Source organism: Mytilus galloprovincialis, chromosome 2, assembly GCF_965363235.1.
Source record: "Mytilus galloprovincialis chromosome 2, xbMytGall1.hap1.1, whole genome shotgun sequence".
NCBI classification, from domain to species: Eukaryota; Metazoa; Mollusca; class Bivalvia; order Mytilida; family Mytilidae; genus Mytilus; species Mytilus galloprovincialis.
The window spans coordinates 55,512,341-55,531,845 of record NC_134839.1 but is presented as its reverse complement, the minus strand read 5'-3'; the positions used below and the strand labels follow the sequence as shown (position 1 = coordinate 55,531,845).

The following is a 19,505-nucleotide window of genomic DNA, read 5'->3' as shown; positions in this document are numbered from 1 at the left end:
CACAATTTTTTTTAGGCTGCTTTATTCTCTAGTCATCTTTTGTTGAAGGCTGTAATGCGATCTCTAGGTGTCTTTTGATTTTTTTATGTCCCAAGTTTCATTGACATTTATATCTCACATCTATTCATTGAAGACTTAATGGTGACCTTATGCTGTTGTCTGCTCTATGGTCGGGTTGTTGTCTCTTTGGCACATTCCCCATTTCCATTCTCAGTTTCATTGATAAACAAAAACGTAATTGAATATACATGGTATCTTTTTTTTTGTATCAGATATACTGGTGTGACATAGAAGGATAGTGTTTCACTGAAGAAATATACAATTAAAATCAAAACCATTTCTTCTAACTTTTAGGTTAAAAATAAAAATTAGAGGATTTATATGTAAATTATTTGAAACATTATATATATGTTTATGTAGACCACATATATTAAGTTTAACATTTTAAAATTGTTAGACCTGTATAGCCTGCAGGTATACACTTGAATTAAAATTAAATGATCTGATAGTAAAAGGAAGCAGAAACTAGTATCTCACAATAAGGTCTTTCCTCGCCTAGAGGAAAGACCTTAAAAAGTCATAATTATCTGTTTTGCAGAGTGTGTAAATTTTCTCTTATTAGTTATTAACTTGAACATGTCCATTTCAGAATAGATGATCAAAATGAAGGCATTTTCTTTCACCTGTATATGAATGTCAAAATGATAATGGTTTATGATATTTTTACCAGTATAATGTTGATCTGTGTGTCCTGTAAATCTCTTCACTTTACATTTTCTTAAAGAAATGCATGAACTTGGTAACATAAATATGCCCAGTTGACCCCTTTAGATAGCTATCTTGGCCAACAGGACCAAGTCAGCTTTTCTAATCACTTACCATCGTTGTTAACTTTTACAAAAATCTTCAAATTCTCCTCTAAAACATTTCTTTATCTAGTTTTAAAAAAGTGTCCTATATAATCCTGTATGACTCAGTCTACCAAGATGGCAGATATGGCTAAAAAAAGAACATGGGGGAAAATGTAACATGTGCAGAAACACAATATTGTAATTCAGTGTATATGTATGTTAGTGGCTATAACATTGTTGCATCATTGTCAGGTTTACTGAATATGGTCGGTGAACACTTACAAGTAATACTGTCAATTGATTGCATCTTGTTTTACAGCTCTTTTATAAAAGCATGCAAAACAAAACTTTGATCAAATTGTTTGATATGTTTGCTTGGATGTTTGCAAACAATAGTTAGGCGGAGTTTCAGTCTGTTTTATACATACTGGGATTTGATTGGACAATATAAATTGACATGAAATGAAGTTAATGCTTATTGTTCAATCGAATTCCAGTATAGACTACCTACCTGTTGTTTACAAACATCCAAACAAACATACCAAGCAAGTTGATCAAAGGTTTGCTTTGCATGCTTTTATAGAAGAGCTGTAAAGAAATTGTTTATCACTGGTTATAAATTGTGTTATTAAAGACTAAAGAGCAAGCTGATGGTCCAAAACATGAAGTTTTCTTGAGATATCTGTTATTATTAAGTTTATTTCTATATGGAATTTTTTTTTGCTACAGGGAAGCAGTGAGCTGTATGGAGAATTATTGGTTCATGTGTCAGAACCTCTGTCTGCATTGTTCAGGAAGGCCCACAGCTTACAAATGGTAAATTTATTAATAAGTATATATTCATTGTATACTGTATTGTAAAACACAAAATTACATTCCTCAGTTCATGTTTGATCACTTAACATCCTTTTCCTTAATTTCTTACTTTGTTTTCAAATAGATAGATGTCAACTGAATGTCACTGACATTTAAAGAAACAAGCCAACATAGGAAAAGATATTTTTGTTTTCCTGTTTGAATTGTTTTACACTAGTCATTTTAGGGCCCTATATAGCTTGCTGTTCGATGTGAGCCAAAGCTTATTACTTTGACCTATAATTGTTTACTTTTTACACATTCTGACTTGGATGGAGAGTGGGTTGTCTCATTGGCACTCATATCACATGTTCTTATTTTCATTTAAAAAAGATATTGTTTTATAAAATTTTCATTAAAGAAAAAAAAAAATTCCATTGATAGATAGATATTCATAAACAAATGCACTTTCAGATTTTTTTTATTTTGTTTGAAATTTTGAACTCAAAAGGTAAAACATCTGCATGATCTGAACTTGAACACTAAATGTTAAGCATACATCCATTAGCCAAGCCTGTTAGAAAGTTCATCTGAGTACATATGTGGTCAGATTTTTTTTATTTTGTTTGAAATTTTGAACTCAAAAGGTAAAACATCTGCATGATCTGAACTTGAACACTAAATGTTAAGCATGCATCCATTAGCCAAGCCTGTTAGAAAGTTCATCTGAGTACATATGTGGTCAGATTTTTTTTATTTTGTTTGAAATTTTGAATGCAAAAGGTAAAACATCTGCATGATCTGAACTTGAACACTAAATGTTAAGCATGCATCCATTAGCCAAGCCTGTAAGGAAGTTCATCTGAGTACATATGTGGTCAGATTTTTGTCGAGCCTGCAACTTTTGTTGCAGAAAGCTCGACATAGGGATAGTGATCCGGCTACGGTGGCGGCGGTGTTAGCTCACTTCTTAAAAGCTTTATATTTTAGAAGGTGGAAGACCTGGATGCTTCATACTTTGTATATAGATGCTTCAAGTTATGAAGTTTCCGTCAGTCACATGTCCAATGTCCTTGACCTCATTTTCATGGTTCAGTGACCACTTGAAAAAAAAGTTCAAATTTTTTGTGATGTTGAATTCTCTCTTATTATAAGTAATAGGATAACTATATTTGATATGTGCAAGGTCCTCATGTCTGTCAGACAGTTTTCACTTGACCTCGACCTCATTTCATGGATCAGTGAACAAGGTTAAGTTTTGGTGGTCAAGTCCATATCTCAGATACTATAAGCAATAGGGCTAGAATATTCGGTGAATGGAAGGACTGTAAGGTGTACATGTCCAACTGGCAGGTGTCATCTGACCTTGACCTCATTTTCATGGTTCAGTGGTTATAGTTAAATTTTTATGTTTTGGTCTGTTTCTTCATACTATATGCAATAGGTCTACTATATTTGTTGTATGGAATGATTGTAAGGTGTACATGTCTAGCGGGCAGATGTCATGTGACCTTGACCTCATTTTCATGGTTCAGTGGTCAAAGTTAAGTTTTTTTGAGTTTTGGTCTTTTTATCTAATACAATATGCCATAGGTCAACTATATTTGTTGTATGGAAATATTTTATGATCTTTATGTCAGTCGCGCAGGTTATATTTGACCGTGACCTCATTTTCACGGTTCATTGCACAGTGTTAAGTTTTTGTGTTTTGGTGTATTTTTCTTAAACTATAAGTTATAGGTCAACTATATATGTTGTATAGAAGTATTGTTAGCTGTACATGTCTGCCTGGCATGGTTCATCTGACCTTGACCTCATTTTCAAGGTTTATTGGTTTTTGTTTAGTTATCTTGGTTAATGTTAAGTTTATGTGACAGTTGTAATAAAGCTTAGCTTTATACTTAGGACTATCAACATAATATCAATGATTAGTCTAGAAGGCGAGACATTTCAGTGTGTGCACTCTTGTTTTTATTTTGTTTGAAATTTTGAACACAAAAGGTAAAACATCTGCATGATCTGAACTTGAACACTAAATGTTAAGCATGCATCCATTAGCCAAGCCTGTAAGGAAGTTCATCTGAGTACATATGTGGAAATACTTTCTTTTTGTCAGTTTTGATCAAACAACCAGGATATTGTATCATTTACCTAATACTTAATCATATCACTTGGGCTTTTCCAGGAAACATAGGTGTAAAAAATCTATTTGTGGATTTTATATTAAGCAAGAACAGTATAATTGTATTCTAGAGTATAGGTTGCTCTTTTGTACCCTTAACAGGTCAATGAATTCTTTAACTGTTGTTTTTTGGTTTTTTTTTAAATCATCATTTGTTGACCAATAAATCAGTTGATAAAAAAATTCAGTCATCAATTAATTTTCTTTTCTCACAAATTTACAAATTTTTTATTTGTAACAAAGTTTAAAAGTATATTGAACCACCAAATAAATACACCAACTTCATAATTTCATTGGAGAACAAAATTATTTTAATGAGTCAAATTTTGACACATGATTTGTGTAGTCAAAAACATCAGACTATAAAAAATAAAAGAAAACATGCATTTCCAACCCAAAAATTAAAAGTGTTGCCAGATTTGAGAAGACTGAAGTCATGTGTCTCATTTGATGTAAAAACTATGAAATATACTTTCATGTTCATGACAAAAGCAATGGATAAAAAACTAAAAAACAACAAAAATAGGAACAACAGCTCACAAAGCACAACATAGAAAACTAGAGGCTGAGCAACAAACCCAACCAAAAACAAGGGGTGTTTTCAGGTTCTCTGTAAGGTTTAGCAGATCCTGCTCCACATGTGACCCCTATCGTGTTACTCCTATAAAATATGTTGACAAACTATATATCAAAAGATAAGGCACCACACAAAAGTGATTGGTAATTAGCTCTTAACTGACAGTAAGATATCGTCAAATTAGTAAACCATCAGTCAATTAAATTTTCAAATTTTGAAATTGAAATGTTTTTCATGACAAATGATAGACAATATAAAAATAAGGAGATGTGGTATGAATTACATTGAGACAACTATCCATCAAATTTCAAATGAATTGGATGTAAGTCTGTTGCCGATATATACAACACAGACACTGAAAAATCAAAAAGGACAATGAGCAACACTTAGAACTACTAAAGCAAGAGCAACACACCCCCTTCATGCAAAATTAGGGGTGATATATAATATGGCAAACTCACATACATATATATTTTTATAGGCCTTTCTGAACTTGTTAGATAAATTGACAGTAGATGGAAATGTGACAGACAAAGATATTGATACTGTTTGTTGTGGTAAGTGTTTGTTATTGTGTTTCCTGACCAGTGTCTAGCTGTAGCAACACTTAGGGAGTGTTTGCTGTGGTAAGTGTTTGTTATTGTGTTTCCTGACCAGTGTCTAGCTGTAGCAACACTTAGGGATCACACTTTTGTCAATCTGAAACTCCCTGAAAACGGCTGAACAGAATTCATTCTAACTAACATATTATTTTCAAGACATATACATTTTGCCCTTGCTAATTTAACTTTCAATCTGATTGATGGACATATTTTAGCTATTTATTTTGGAAATTCATAACTTCATAAATAGATTTCACTATTAATTTTTTTAATGACTGTTTCTATAAATGGCACATATATTTTATACATTTTATGACTAGTACACATGTTATAAGCAGAAATTTGTCAGGACACCTAACCATATAGAAACAACCACTAAAAGTTTCAATTGATTCTTGTTATAGTTGTCTCCCTTTCATTTGTCTTTTTAACTTGATTTTCATCAAAGTATATCAAGGAAAAAGATTATTTTTATTTTCATTATTTTTAAAAATACATTCACATATATTATACCTTTTTTTCTCTTTACAGTATGCTATGGATTGTTTGAAGTTTGTCAGATAGTTACCTCCCTTGATGTTAAACTGGTTGTCACATTATGGAAAGCCATATCCAAGTAATTATTTAATTCATATTTATTTGAATTCCTGATAACTGTAATAATATGTAATGATGTTTAAGTTACAGCAACGGAGACTATATCCTCAGTGTTCTCCCCAGGATTTTTTTAAGGCGCAAAATTCAAGGGCGCGTAACTCTTTTTTTAGAGTGAACTTTTGTGATCTGAAGCAATCAGTCATTAATCCATGACATGCAATATGAATTATAATGCTTTATGTTATGTGTTTGATAATGCAGAGTATTTAATAATGAATTACAAGAATATATATATATATATATATGAAATAAATTGATTTTAAACACAAAAGATCCTCTTTTGCTTATACCCCCTTTAACATTTGTAAGCCATGAAAACTCAGTCAGCCACTTAATTGTCTTTGAAACCAGAAACTTGGTGCTTGCTGTTATCACTTGCTAAAACTTTAGCTAGGTTGGGATTAGGAGAAGCAATGACATCTGCTTTTACTGACAGTGAAGAGGAAGGTGTATTCCCCTTTTCATTAATAGAAGTCATTAGGCTGAGAAAAAAAACTTCTACTTCCATCATCTGCCTTTTGCTTAGAAGTCACCCTTTTGTTATATGCAGAGAACATGTTCATTCAGAATTAATAAAATCGAATATGGTTAAGATATTTGATCATATTTGGTATACAACTTTTTAAAATAAAAATATGTAAATGAACAGCTGACAAGTTTCTGTAGTTTTACATTACGCTTCCGTGTGTATTATTGTTAAAACCTATATTGCAGGTAGATATAAACGAAACTTTGCAAGTTTTTTTTAAAGTTAAGACCATTGAAATTATCAACTAGTGACATTATATAGAAACTACAGCAATTCTGTACCCGTGTTGATTGTCACATATTTCCCGACGAACGGAATTTTACGATCGATGTTCAATGATCATTTTATTTCTAAAAACACGACAGTTTGAGACAATTTACCTTGCAAGTAACATTTTTTCACTTTATATTAAAACAAATCACTTCTCTTTATCTTTAATCAAAGTTTATTTTATTTTTTTCAATTACAAATACTCTCATTCATAATTTTCATCGTAAATATCTTTAGCAATGTGTATTCAAATTTATCACATGTATTCATCACGTTCATTGGTCGTGTTAAAATAGATTCTTCTTCTCGACCAATGAAAAAATTCGTTATTTAAATGGTCAAGTGATCACATACACAATGCGTAAATAACATGTATTTGCGATCTATTTCTTCAATTTCTGCACTGAAGTTTTTATTTTTTTTAATTTTCTTCTACAAATATCTATCTTCTTGATGATCATGTACGCTATTACATGATAACATAGTCCGATGAGACTGAGATAAGCGTGGCTCAGGTAAAACTAATTATCAGTTATTGCGTAACACTGACCGACCTCTCAGCGGTGATGAGCAACTTAGACAATTTTAACCAACATTTATAATGAAAATGTGAAAATTAACACGCTGCGGGATCAAGTATGAAGGGACAGCGGACAATTAAGACGCTGTGGAATCTTCGAAAATATTATTAAGGCGCTGCAGCACCGCAGCGTCATATCGGCCTGGGGAGAACATTGATCCTCAATATCTCATTCCCAATAACATGTAGACCAGCCATAAGTTGTATAGAGGTATTTCATGATGAGACCATGTCAGCCATGGCAGTCATTGTTGCATGGCCATGACTTTATTACTTGAGTTGCTAGGTTACTTTTCCTGTCTCCAGTAAACTTAAATCTTTAACAATAATAAGTTCATGTATTGGTTATGAAGAGTTTATGTGCATTTGATAATGTCATATGAATTTCATGTATCTGTTTGTTTTTTGTTTGTTTTTTCAAACAGAAAACAAACAGAATTCATTGTTAAAACTAACAATTTAAAAAAAAGCTTATTCCACACTGATAAAATTCATTTCACAATTACAACAGATTTGAAGACTATCTAGGAGAGATAATTTTTGCACAAAATGTTAATGAATTTAGGGGAATAATCAGGCTAGTGCTGCAAAGCAATTGGTTCTTACACTTTTTAGCTCACCTGGCCCACAGGGCCAAGTGAGTTTTTCTCATCACTTGGCGTCCGTCATCCTGCGTTCGTCGTCCGTAAACTTTTACATAAATCTTCTCCTCTGAAACTACTGGCCCAATTTAACCAAACTTGGCCACAATCATCATTGGGGTATCTAGTTTAAAAAATGGGTTCGATGACCTGGCCAACCAACCAAGATGGCCACCATGGCTTAAAATATGGGGGTAAAAAGTAGATTTTGGCTAATATCTCTGAAACCAAAGGGTAAAATTGTTTATTAGGTCAAAATCTATCTGCCCTGGAATTTTAAAACTAATCGAGACTATCTGTTGTTTGGTTGCTGCCCCTGAATAAGTAATTTTAAGGAAATTTTGCAGTTTTTGGTTATTATTTTGAATAATATTATAGAGAGAGATAAACTGTAAAACAGCAATAATGTTCAGCAAAGTAAGATCTACAAATAAGTCAACATGACCAAAATTGTCAGTTGACCCTTGAGGAGTTATTGACCTTTATAGTCAATTTTTAACCATTTTTCTAAAACTTTCTTTTGCAAAAATCTTCTCTGACTTACTGGGTCAAATTTAACAAAACTTAGCCACAATCATCATTGGGGTATCTAGTTTAACAAATGTGTCCAATGACCCGGCCAACTAACTAAGAAGGCTTAAATGGCTAAAAATAGAACATAGGGGTAAAATGTAGATTTTGGCTTATACAATGTATCTCTGAAACCAAAGCATTTAGAGCAAATCTGACAAGGGATTAAATTGTTTATCAGGTCAAGATCTATCTGCCATGAAATTTTATAACAAATTGGACAACCTGTTGTTGGGTTGCTGCCCCTGTCAGAATTAGTAATTTTAAGGAAACTTCTAGTTTTTGGTTAATATTTTGAATAATTTTATAGATAAACTGTTACAGCAAAATGGTCAGTTGACCCCTTAAGGAGTTATTGCCCTTTATTGTAAATTTTTAACAATTTTTCTAAAATTTTAGTCATCTTTTAAAGAAATCTTCTCCTCTGAAACTACTTTGACAAATTTAACCAAACTTGGCCACAATCATCATTGGGGTATTTAGTTTTAAAAATGTGTCTGATGAGCCTGTCCACCAACCAAGATGACCAACATGGCTAAAAATAGTACATAGGGATAAAATGCAGTTTTTGGCTAATATATCTGAAACCAAAGCATTTAGAGCAAATCTGTTAGTACAAATGTAGTAGAATTGTTCATTAGGTCAAGATCTAACTGCCCTGAAATTTTTAGACAAATCAGACAACTTGTTGTTAGGTTGAATTGGAATTTTAAGAACATTTTGCAGTTTTTGGTTAATATCTTCAATATGATCTTAGATAGATATAAACTGTAAACAGCAATTATGTATAGCACAGTAAGATCTTCTAATAAGTCAACTTTACCAAAACTATCAATTAAGGAGTTATTGCTCTTTATAGTAAATTTTAAACAATTTTTGTAAATTTTTGTAAACAAGATGTTTTCCTTTGATACTTCTGAGCTTAGTTTATCATAGATAGAGAAAATTGTAAACATCAAGAATGTTCAGTCACCAAAACACAATTTAATCATGAATTCTATTCTCTCCTATAATTTGTGTCCTTTGTTTTATTTGCTTCTTGCACATAGACCAAGGTGAGTGCTAGTTAAAAAATGTCAAGAAACCAGGAATTGGTTCTTCCCAAACAAAAAATCTGACTGAAAAATGTATAATAAGATCTCAGAGCCATTTGTGTCATTCTGACAAATCTGGTTTTGAATGGAAACATATCTTTCTGATGTAAATTTAAACTGTTGATCTACCCTACAAATTTAATATTGTAGACATGCAGTTCAGAAGAAAGAATTATTAAGACATCACCTGGATGTAGACAAGATGATAAAGTACCTGTGTTCTGAGATAAGTAATGGGTATTCTTATCTGTTCCAACTATTACCACATGTAGACGAGGAAGGAATGGTAACGTTTACTTATACTCTGTTGCATCTTAGCCAAGGGTTACAATCCTGTCCCCTCCTCGCTATTTTTGGCAGATTAAGGTAGAAATTCAAATCCACTAGGTAATGATTTCCATTGGTGGTAGTTGGAACTAACTGGCTGAATCAAATCAAAAAGTGCACTTGTAAATATAGAAATGAAAATAAACAATGGCAACATGTTAATTGTGCAACAAGTTTTCACCCCAAAACATATGACAATATGTAGTTACAATTTCAAAGTTCAAAATCAACTTATTATTTCTCGAGCAAATGTTGGAATGTCAACGTAAAATTGAAGGGAGTTCAAGTACTGCCATTAGTAAAAAATGATGTAGTTAGAATGGGTGTGACTTTTATCTACCAGCAGATGGTACAGCATTGTAATCACAAATGGAGAGGAGGGGACTGGATCGTAACCCTTGGCTAGCAAAGATGACTCTATTGACTATTATTGACTAGTATTACCAGTTTTCCTGCAGATGGTTGGTCATTCTCTACAGGCACTTCTGGTTCCTCTTCTGATAAAAGACTGATTGCCATGATATAGTTAATTTGCTGAAAGTGGCCTTAAACACCAATACTCAATTAATCCCTGCCCACTTCTGGACATACACAAGAAAATATGTCTAGTATAGTAATATTACTTTATTGTCCTAGTATACTTAGTAGACATATGATTTAAATGTGTTTTGGTCAATCTTACAATAGTGAAGTGTTGTGTTTTCTGAAGAAGAAAAACATATTTATTTGTCTGCAAATTTTATTACCGGGACTTGAATCTTGAATGCCTAACACCTAGTTAGATTTTAGTGAAACATAAGACATAAGATATTACATGAAGAAAGGACAAGGTATGATAAGGGCCGTTTCTGGCCCCCCTTTTTTCAAAATTTTTAAACTTTGAAGTTGAAACCCATCACGCCTGTGTTATGAACTGCAGTATCTGATCGTTCATGTAGAACCTTATTTTTAGGTGTTATGTACTCAAATATGTTCAAACTGAGACCTTGAAAAGCCCTAAACGACGAAAAGTGTAAAAAATCTACAATTTCGTCATGTTCGGAGACAAAATTTGACATCAGCGCCAACGTAGACCATCTTGAAATTTTCAACCATCAACTGTACTCTTCTGTATCTTTCACATAATAAAATATCATGGTGGTCTACATTGGCGCTCATGTCTAAAAATTTGAAAAATAATCCGATTGTTTACATATTTTGACGAGTCATTATAGTACGTCAAATTGAACGGCACGCGTACAAAATTATTCCGGGATTCATAATTGATCAGAATATCACGTACGGATTGTTTTATGTCGTATCCCATGACTGGATACGACATAAAACAATCCGTAAGACTTAAAGAAATATGTTGTACGTGAAATTAGACCCATAATGATCAAAATAGTCTAACACTGTGCAGCCAAATACAGAGTTGTGTCTCTTGAAATATGGTGAATTAATTTTTATTCATTATAATTTTCAAATATTCAACGAAATCTTACAAATGAATTTTCATACCTGCCAACTTTCACGATTTAGGCGTGTACTACACGATTTTGACCCTCTGTCCCGATTACACGATCGTGATCGTGAAAATAGCCAAAAAACACGATTTTAGTAAAATTTACACGAAAAATATTTTTGTTCCCGATTTTGAACTTTTGAAAGTTTTCCCAAGGGAGACAAATCGTGTCTGACTTTCATCCAATCAAAATTTAGTGATCACGCATTCACCAGTTGATTAATGTCGGCATAGTAAACAATCAAAGAATCGAAATTTTGAGTTGTTTTTTTTTAGCTTGGGTGTTAAATTCAAAAATAGGAATCATGAGGGGCGAGTTATAACTTGCAAAATAGTTCTGTCACCGCCTAAGAAAAAAAAAGCGTGTTGCTTCGTGCAAATACTTAGAGAAATACACCTTATCGCTATTCCCGGCTGACCCGTCCGCTTGAACTTTTGACGTCAACAACAATCACTTTTCCATTGTGGCGTCAGACATTTTGTTTTATGACGTCAAAATTTTACGGGAACCTGTGTGATTTCCAGCAATGGCGGACAAATAGCGATAAGGTGTATGGGAGAATGATGTCAAGTACAGGGGCTGGTTGTCTAAATCAACGTTAGGATTGTCACATGCCTTTTGTAAAGTTTGCAACAGAGACTTTAAAGTTGACCACGGTGGCCTTAATGATGTCTCCAAACATTCTAGTACTGCTTGTGGTATTGATCTATATAATATATGAGGGTTTGGATGGGGTTAAATGATTAAAGAATATAATGCCCTAAGGCTTAAAAAATGAAGATAAGGGAATAACGGGCAAAAAAAAATGAAAATTGGAGAAATGCGTGGTCAAATTTTTTGAAGATTAGAAAAAAAAAGAGGTTAATTTTTTGAAGATTAGAGAAAAAAGGGGTGAAAATTAAATGTTTATAGAACAACAGACCCCCCCCCCCCCCCCCATTTCCAGACCCTCATATATTGTTGGTTTTTTTGTTATTAAATTATTTAAATTATTACTTTTTTTTTTATTTCTTGACAATGTATCAGACAAACATAAAGTCATCTTTCTGGTGTTTATCTCAACAAAAAGAATACAACAATCAAACAATTTAAAAAAAGATAGGGTATAATAGCATCTTCAACTATCACCCTAAAAAAGAAGTATGTCAGACACTTTTAGGAGCCAAATCATCACACGAAAAAATGCCGCGAAAAATTCTACCCTCAAAAATGGTGCCGCGCACAAAAACCCCCATGGCCATTTTCAAAAGTTGGCAGGTATGAATTTTATAATAAATTCTCAATATATTCAAACTCTTTTTGTAGTTCTGAAAAAAATCATTTCATCAAAACGTATATATTTTGCACTTTGAAGTTTTCTATTTAACCATCTACAGAAAAATAGATTTATGTATCATATCCATCTCGTGCACGAGATTGTTCCCAAAAGGGTTAGAACCTGCACATGTGCATTGTCCATCATGATTATTTGACTAATCACCACATTTAGTCAAACATGTCAGGCAGAGGTGGATTGTTATGACCTCGAGCAGCGAGTCATGCTCACAGAGAATTAAGAATATTAAAATCACTTGTTGATAGACAAAATTCTGCGTACTGTACTAAGATAATACGTTATGCATGTGCAGTCATTATTAGTTCCAAAGTATGAAATGTAATTAGAAACATGATTCCAGGTAAAGAGCAGTTGATACTGATATTAAGTAAACTACACTTATACTATACTGTAAATTATGTATTTCCAGCCTATTCATATATCGGTACACTAATAATTTTTCTTATATATGTGCATTGATGTGTCAGAGCACTCTTTTGACAAGATGTAATCATGAAATAAAAGTACACATGTAGCATTCAATTGACTCAGATTCTATATGGATTATGAAATAAAATATGCTATAGCGAAATTACTTTTAACATATTTTACTTGCATAAATACAAATTGGATAAGACCCATGGCAAACAAACTTATGAAGTATGCGCGAAAAAAACATGTGTATTTGTTTGCCATTTCGAATGTGTATTTTGTTTTGTCTAGAGTTCTATGTAAGTGACAAAATTTCATGCCAAACCTATACCGATTCCTGGAGTGCACTGGTACTTATTATCTAGCTGTTTAATGTACATGTAAACTATGTCCTCTTAATTCTATTTCACATTCCCCCCTCCCCTCACGGGACAAAATGTCGAGCACGTTTGTTAATTTAGATCTGTCCATTCGTCCGTTCGTCTGTTTCTGTCCGGACATATACCTCTAGCTATCTCCTTCATTTTTTGACCTAAAAGCTTTTTATTTATAATAGAGGTGTATATGTCTACAGGGTTTGGATTTTTTTTATAAAATTTTCTATAAATGTCCGGTATTTTTGGTACAAGCTATATATATATATAAAGACTCGGTTATCCTCCTACAGTTTTTGAGATACAGCTTTAATACCGTTTCGCATGTATTGCCATCGGATTTTTATTATTATTCAAATATTCTAAAAATGTCAGATTTTTGGACTTAGTCAATATTTCTTGCTACTTAAAAAACAATTAGGGTAGTTGTTGAATATTCACCAAAAACGGTAGTTGAACTTGTTTTCCCTCTCACTTGCTATTGAAGGCACAACTTGCACTATAGTTTTATGTCCCTAATGCAATAAATAAGATTTTTTTAGTAACTTCAAATATTTATTCAATACTGGAAAGGTTGAACTTAGTGAATATGACAGCCGATTTCATTGATTGTGAAGTCAAAGGTAATATTTTTAGTTAGCTTGCTTGTTAGATGAACCATAAAGTCATTGTTAGGTCAGGTTAACTACTCTCCTTTAAGAATATATACTAGTCCAGCAGATTACCAATCTATCTGTCTGATGGACTATGCTACTTGAAAGGAGGGTATTAAACCTGACATAATAATGACTTCACGGTTCAGCTAACAAGCCAGCTTACCAAAGATTTTACCTTTCGCTTCACACTCCATGAAATCGGCTGTAAATCTTGAAAGTTGAAACCTTTTGGCTGGACATTCAGTCCTGCAAGTGAAGACATTCAGAATGAAAATAATAAATAGATCAACATTAAAAGGAGAAATTAAGGTTGAAAACGTGTGCACCCGCACGAGTGGGGATCGAACTCACAACCTCCGTGTTGACTGGCTAGTGATTACAGAAGTAACTACTTAGATCACTCGGTCACCGAGAACCTTTAATGAAGTATGTCTACGTTTCTAATCAAATTCGAATGTTCTGGGGTTTCATGAAATACTACTTACCAACAACTGTTTCATTAAAAAAAAAAGCAAAACATTTTGGATAAGATAAGGAGATGTGGTATGATTGCACATGATACTATACACCATCGATCAATGTGCTAATTTCAGGATATATATCGTAGAAATAATGTATTTTTAGAAAAGCTTGAAGATGTTCATGCCCCTTTCATCTACATATCTTAATGAATTTTTAACGTCTTAAACCCTGACCTCAGCAAAACTTTGAACTTTGTTTTCAGCATTTCAGTCTTTAAAATATTGTGTTAAGTGTTAAAAAGTTCACAGTGTACGATTCTTTAAGTGACAAACAATGACATTGTACAGGCTATGCATATTTGCTATACATACTGTATAAATCTGATATTGAATCTTCAATAGTAGTTTTAATCCATTTGCATTTTTTAATGAACCGGAAATCACATGTAAATGTGAAATGCTATATTCATAACTTCAACTATTATTTATGAATTATAAGTGTGCCACTTCTTATATAACTTAAAGTTTTTTTATGTCCCAGTTATGGGCATTATGTTTTCTGGTCTGTGCGTCCGTCTGTTCGTTCGTCCGTCTGTTCGTTCGTCCGTTAATCCGTTCGCCCGTCCGTCCGTTCGTCCATCTTTGAAGTCCAATCAACTTGAAATTTAGTACACATGTTCTTCATCTTTTATATAAGCTTTGGTTTTTCAAATATTTAGGCCATGAGCATCACTGAAGAGACATGTATTGTCGAAACGGCATCTGGTGCAGGAAAATTGGTACCGTTATTGTTATTCTCTATGATATGATATTTCTAATGTTAATGCCAAATTAGAGATGTTGCCCCATTTTCACGGTATACTATACTGGGGACACATTCTTGTTTATTTTACCTATTAACTTGTTAATGTTTATACTTACTAATTATTATGTGACACTATGATTTGTATTTATCCTTTTTTTTTAATAAACCGACCATTTCCATGATAGCTATCTTTTATTTAATACTAAAATTGAGAATGAAATGGGGAATGTGTCAAAGAGGCAACAACCCGACCATAGAGCAGACAACAACCGAAGGCCACCAATGGGTCTTCAATGCTGCGAGAAACTTCCGCGCCCTGAGGCATCTTTCAGCTGGCCCCCAAACAAATATGTATACTAGTTCAGTAATAATTGACGTCATACTAAACTCCGAATTAAACACAAGAAAATAAAATTAAAAATCATACAACACTTACAAAGGTCAGAGGCTCTTGACTTTGGACATGCGCAAAAATGCAGCGGGGTTAAACATTTGGTTTTTTTTTAGATCTCAACCCTGTTTTGGTAACAGCATATAATTTAATATTTACATCATCAAGATGTAATAATAATGCCAAAAACCTACTTCGGTTTACAAAAAAAAAAAAAAACATTATTTAACCGTTGCTAAGCACTATTTTGGTTGCTAATCTTTTTATTTTAGCATGATATAAAATTGACTTGCTTTCATTTCTTTCTGCTAATTATTCTTGTATGTATTAACCAATCTAACCTGATTTTACTCGAATTTGTACAATTAAAAATCAAAAGGTTTTTTGTAGTTCAATTTAATTTCTATCTTTTTCGGTTGTTGCTAAGGTTTTAACTTTTAGGTTGTTATGGTCAATTTCATTTTCTTGAAAAAATAATGATGACTCAGACATCATATTTATGAAAGAAAAATCATTTACAGTAGCTTAATCTTTAAATATTGCTATATTTATACCTCATATGGCCGAAATTACAAATTTTTGAACCGTCGCTAGGCAAAATTTTTGTTGCTAGATTGTTGCTAAGCATTTTTTTTTAAACTGAAATTGAAGTGACTTTTCATTTGCAAACTTATGTAAGTGTTAAATAACCAATATTATTTTGAATTATGCTAATGTGTAATGAGAAAGCAATGCATATGTGATAATTTGGCTATTTATTTAAACCGTTGCTAGGCAACCTTCCTTTCACCGGAACATAAAAAAATCATAGTTTTGAATAGTTTCTAAACTAAGGCTATCAATGATGCATATATAAACTTATTTGGGAAGGGGGCCAAAAACGCCTCTTATCATACCTTGTCCTTTGACTTGAGTATCACAAGGGATGTACAGTTAACTCTTATTGTCTCGAACTCGGTTGACTCGAAATTTCGGATGAGTCAAGTTTTCATGTGGTCCCGAACTTTGTTCCATATTAATGTATGTAATTCGACTCCTGATGAGTCGAAATTGGATGAGTCGAAACTTGGTTGAGTCAAACTAAATTTATGATTACAAGGATAAACTAATACACATATGTCAAAACATGACCTCCGGCATTTAAATGGATTGAAGAGTTAATCTGACAATACACCTGTAATTAAATTTCCAGTCACTGAACACTATATTGATTTATGACATGCTATTTTCACAAGTGTTTACCTAAGATTATCTTCTATAGAATTTTTATAAATAATTAGTAATATATTGTTAATGTTCATGAAAAAGTATTTAAAATGTTTACAAAACAATTAATTGTGATTTACACTAATTAGCTTGGGGTGTATAAAGTAAGGATTATTACTGCCGTTGATGATCACCTCAAAAATACTCAATCAGCGTCCTTAATCTTGTATTTTCTTTTGAAAAGAAAGAGTGAAAAAAAAACAAAATGAAGAGAAATATAAATTTTCTAAAAATCCTTGTATCTGAGAAAAAACAATTTTGTCAACTATAAAGACCTGGAAATTACTCTCTCGGATAAAAGCCATAGGAAAAAATTGTAACTGAAACAATTGAATAAGTTTGAGTCGAACTACGTGTATCTCGAAATATTTCTTTAGTCCGGCTGACTTCGAGATAACGAGAGTCAACTGTATTTTGTTATTTTTATGCCCCACTTAGCGGCATTATATTTTTCAAGCTGTGTATCAGCTCGTTCATCTGTCCTTTCATCCTTCTGTCCCGCTTCAGTTTAAACTTTTTGGTCAAGGTAGTTTTTGATGAAGTTGAAGTCCAATCAAATTAAACTTGGTACACATGTTCCCTATGATATGATCTATCTATTTTTGAAGCCAAATTAGAGTATTGACCCCAAAACTGAACATAGAAAATGATAGTGCTGGTTGGTAATCCGTGTGATATAGACACATTTTTGTTTAACAATGCAACACATTTATATACTTCATTGACATTTGAAATTCATATGGCCATTGTTGTAACCAGTATTATCATGTACCCATTGTTTTACCAGGTATTATCACAGGGTGATGAGAAAGGATTTCAGAAGTCTGTGAAGATTTTAGGTTTCCAGATGAAGATAACAGTTACTTTAGTCAGAGAATACAGTGATTACTTATCAGATTGTGGAACAGATGTGTATAAATTACTTATACATTTACAAAGGTATAGTTACTTTAGTCAGAGAGTACAGTGATTACTTATCAGATTGCGGATCAGATGTGTATAAATTACTTATATATTTACAAAGGTACAGTTACTTTAGTCAGAGAGTGCAGTGATTACTTATCAGATAGTGGATCAGATGTGTATACATTACTTATACATTTACAAAGGTACAGTTACTTTAGTCAGAGAGTACAGTGATTACTTATCAGATAGTGGATCAGATGTGTATAAATTACTTATACATTTACAAAGGTACAGTTACTTTAGTCAGAGAGTACAGTGATTACTTATCAGATAGTGGATCAGATGTGTATAAATTACTTATACATTTACAAAGGTACAGTTACTTTAGTCAGAGAGTACAGTGATTACTTATCAGATAGTGGATCAGATGTGTATAAATTTCTTATACATTTACAAAGGTACAGTTACTTTAGTCAGAGAGTACAGTGATTACTTATCAGATAGTGGATCAGATGTGTATAAATTACTTATACATTTACAAAGGTACAGTTACTTTAGTCAGAGAGTACAGTGATTACTTATCAGATAGTGGATCAGATGTGTATAAATTACTTATACATTTACAAAGGTACAGTTACTTTAGTCAGAGAGAACAGTGATTACTTATCAGATAGTGGATCAGATGTGTATAAATTACTTATACATTTACAAAGGTATAGTTACTTTAGTCAGAGAGTACAGTGATTACTTATCAGATTGTGGAACAGATGTGTATAAATTACTTATACATTTACAAAGGTACAGTTACTTTAGTCAGAGAGAACAGTGATTACTTATCAGAATATGGATCAGATGTGTATAAATTACTTATACATTTACAAAGGTACAGTTACTTTAGTCAGAGAGTACAGTGATTACTTATCAGATAGTGGATCAGATGTGTATAAATTACTTATACATTTACAAAGGTACAGTTACTTTAGTCAGAGAGAACAGTGATTACTTATCAGATAGTGGATCAGATGTGTATAAATTACTTATACATTTACAAAGGTACAGTTACTTTAGTCAGAGAGAACAGTGATTACTTATCAGAATATGGATCAGATGTGTATAAATTACTTATACATTTACAAAGGTACAGTTACTTTAGTCAGAGAGTACAGTGATTACTTATCAGAAAGTGGATCAGATTGTTTAAAGTATTTATATATTCACAAATGTACAGTTTCTACAGTAAATTTATTTATTCATTTGAGTAATCTGTGGCTGGCCAAGTGGTTTAAATAGTTGAATTTCTATATCACTTGCCTGTCAACTAGGTGGAATCAACTCCAATCTAAATTGACTAGATTGTTAGTTTTCCTACCCAAGGTCAGTGCTTTTCTCCTAGCACTTTGGCTTTCTTTGCCAATAAAAAAATACTATTGTTAATAGTGGCATAAAACTCTAATCAATGATATATGGCGACTGCAGATATTATTTTTTTCAAATATAAGAAAATGTTTTGAAAAGCTTATAACCTTTGTAGAATGATGCCACCAAGCATTCACAGACATCAGACTGAGGACCACCATAATGAAGAGATAAAAAGACAGCTTTTGAATGCTACAGAACCATTAGTTTCTTGTTTTTTGACCAACACAAAGTTTTTACAATGTTTAATCAGTTATTCTACAGGTAAGTTATAATAACAAATGTTGAAAGAATTTTTTTTTC

The 19,505-nt window shown here is 32.5% G+C and overlaps 1 protein-coding gene across 3 annotated transcripts in view; it reads left to right on the top strand.

Annotated features, from left to right (window-relative positions):
- The window catches only part of LOC143063886 (FIGNL1-interacting regulator of recombination and mitosis-like), a 132,246-nt gene that overhangs the window by 40,912 nt on the left and 71,829 nt on the right, over positions 1 to 19,505 (top strand). For all 3 annotated transcript variants that reach the window (XM_076236316.1, XM_076236314.1, XM_076236315.1), the window contains exons 7-12: positions 1,581 to 1,667; positions 4,887 to 4,962; positions 5,539 to 5,623; positions 9,499 to 9,634; positions 17,668 to 17,819; positions 19,318 to 19,466. In XM_076236316.1, the coding sequence (XP_076092431.1) occupies positions 1,581 to 1,667; positions 4,887 to 4,962; positions 5,539 to 5,623; positions 9,499 to 9,634; positions 17,668 to 17,819; positions 19,318 to 19,466 (685 nt within the window). The remainder of the gene's footprint in view (positions 1 to 1,580; positions 1,668 to 4,886; positions 4,963 to 5,538; positions 5,624 to 9,498; positions 9,635 to 17,667; positions 17,820 to 19,317; positions 19,467 to 19,505) is intronic.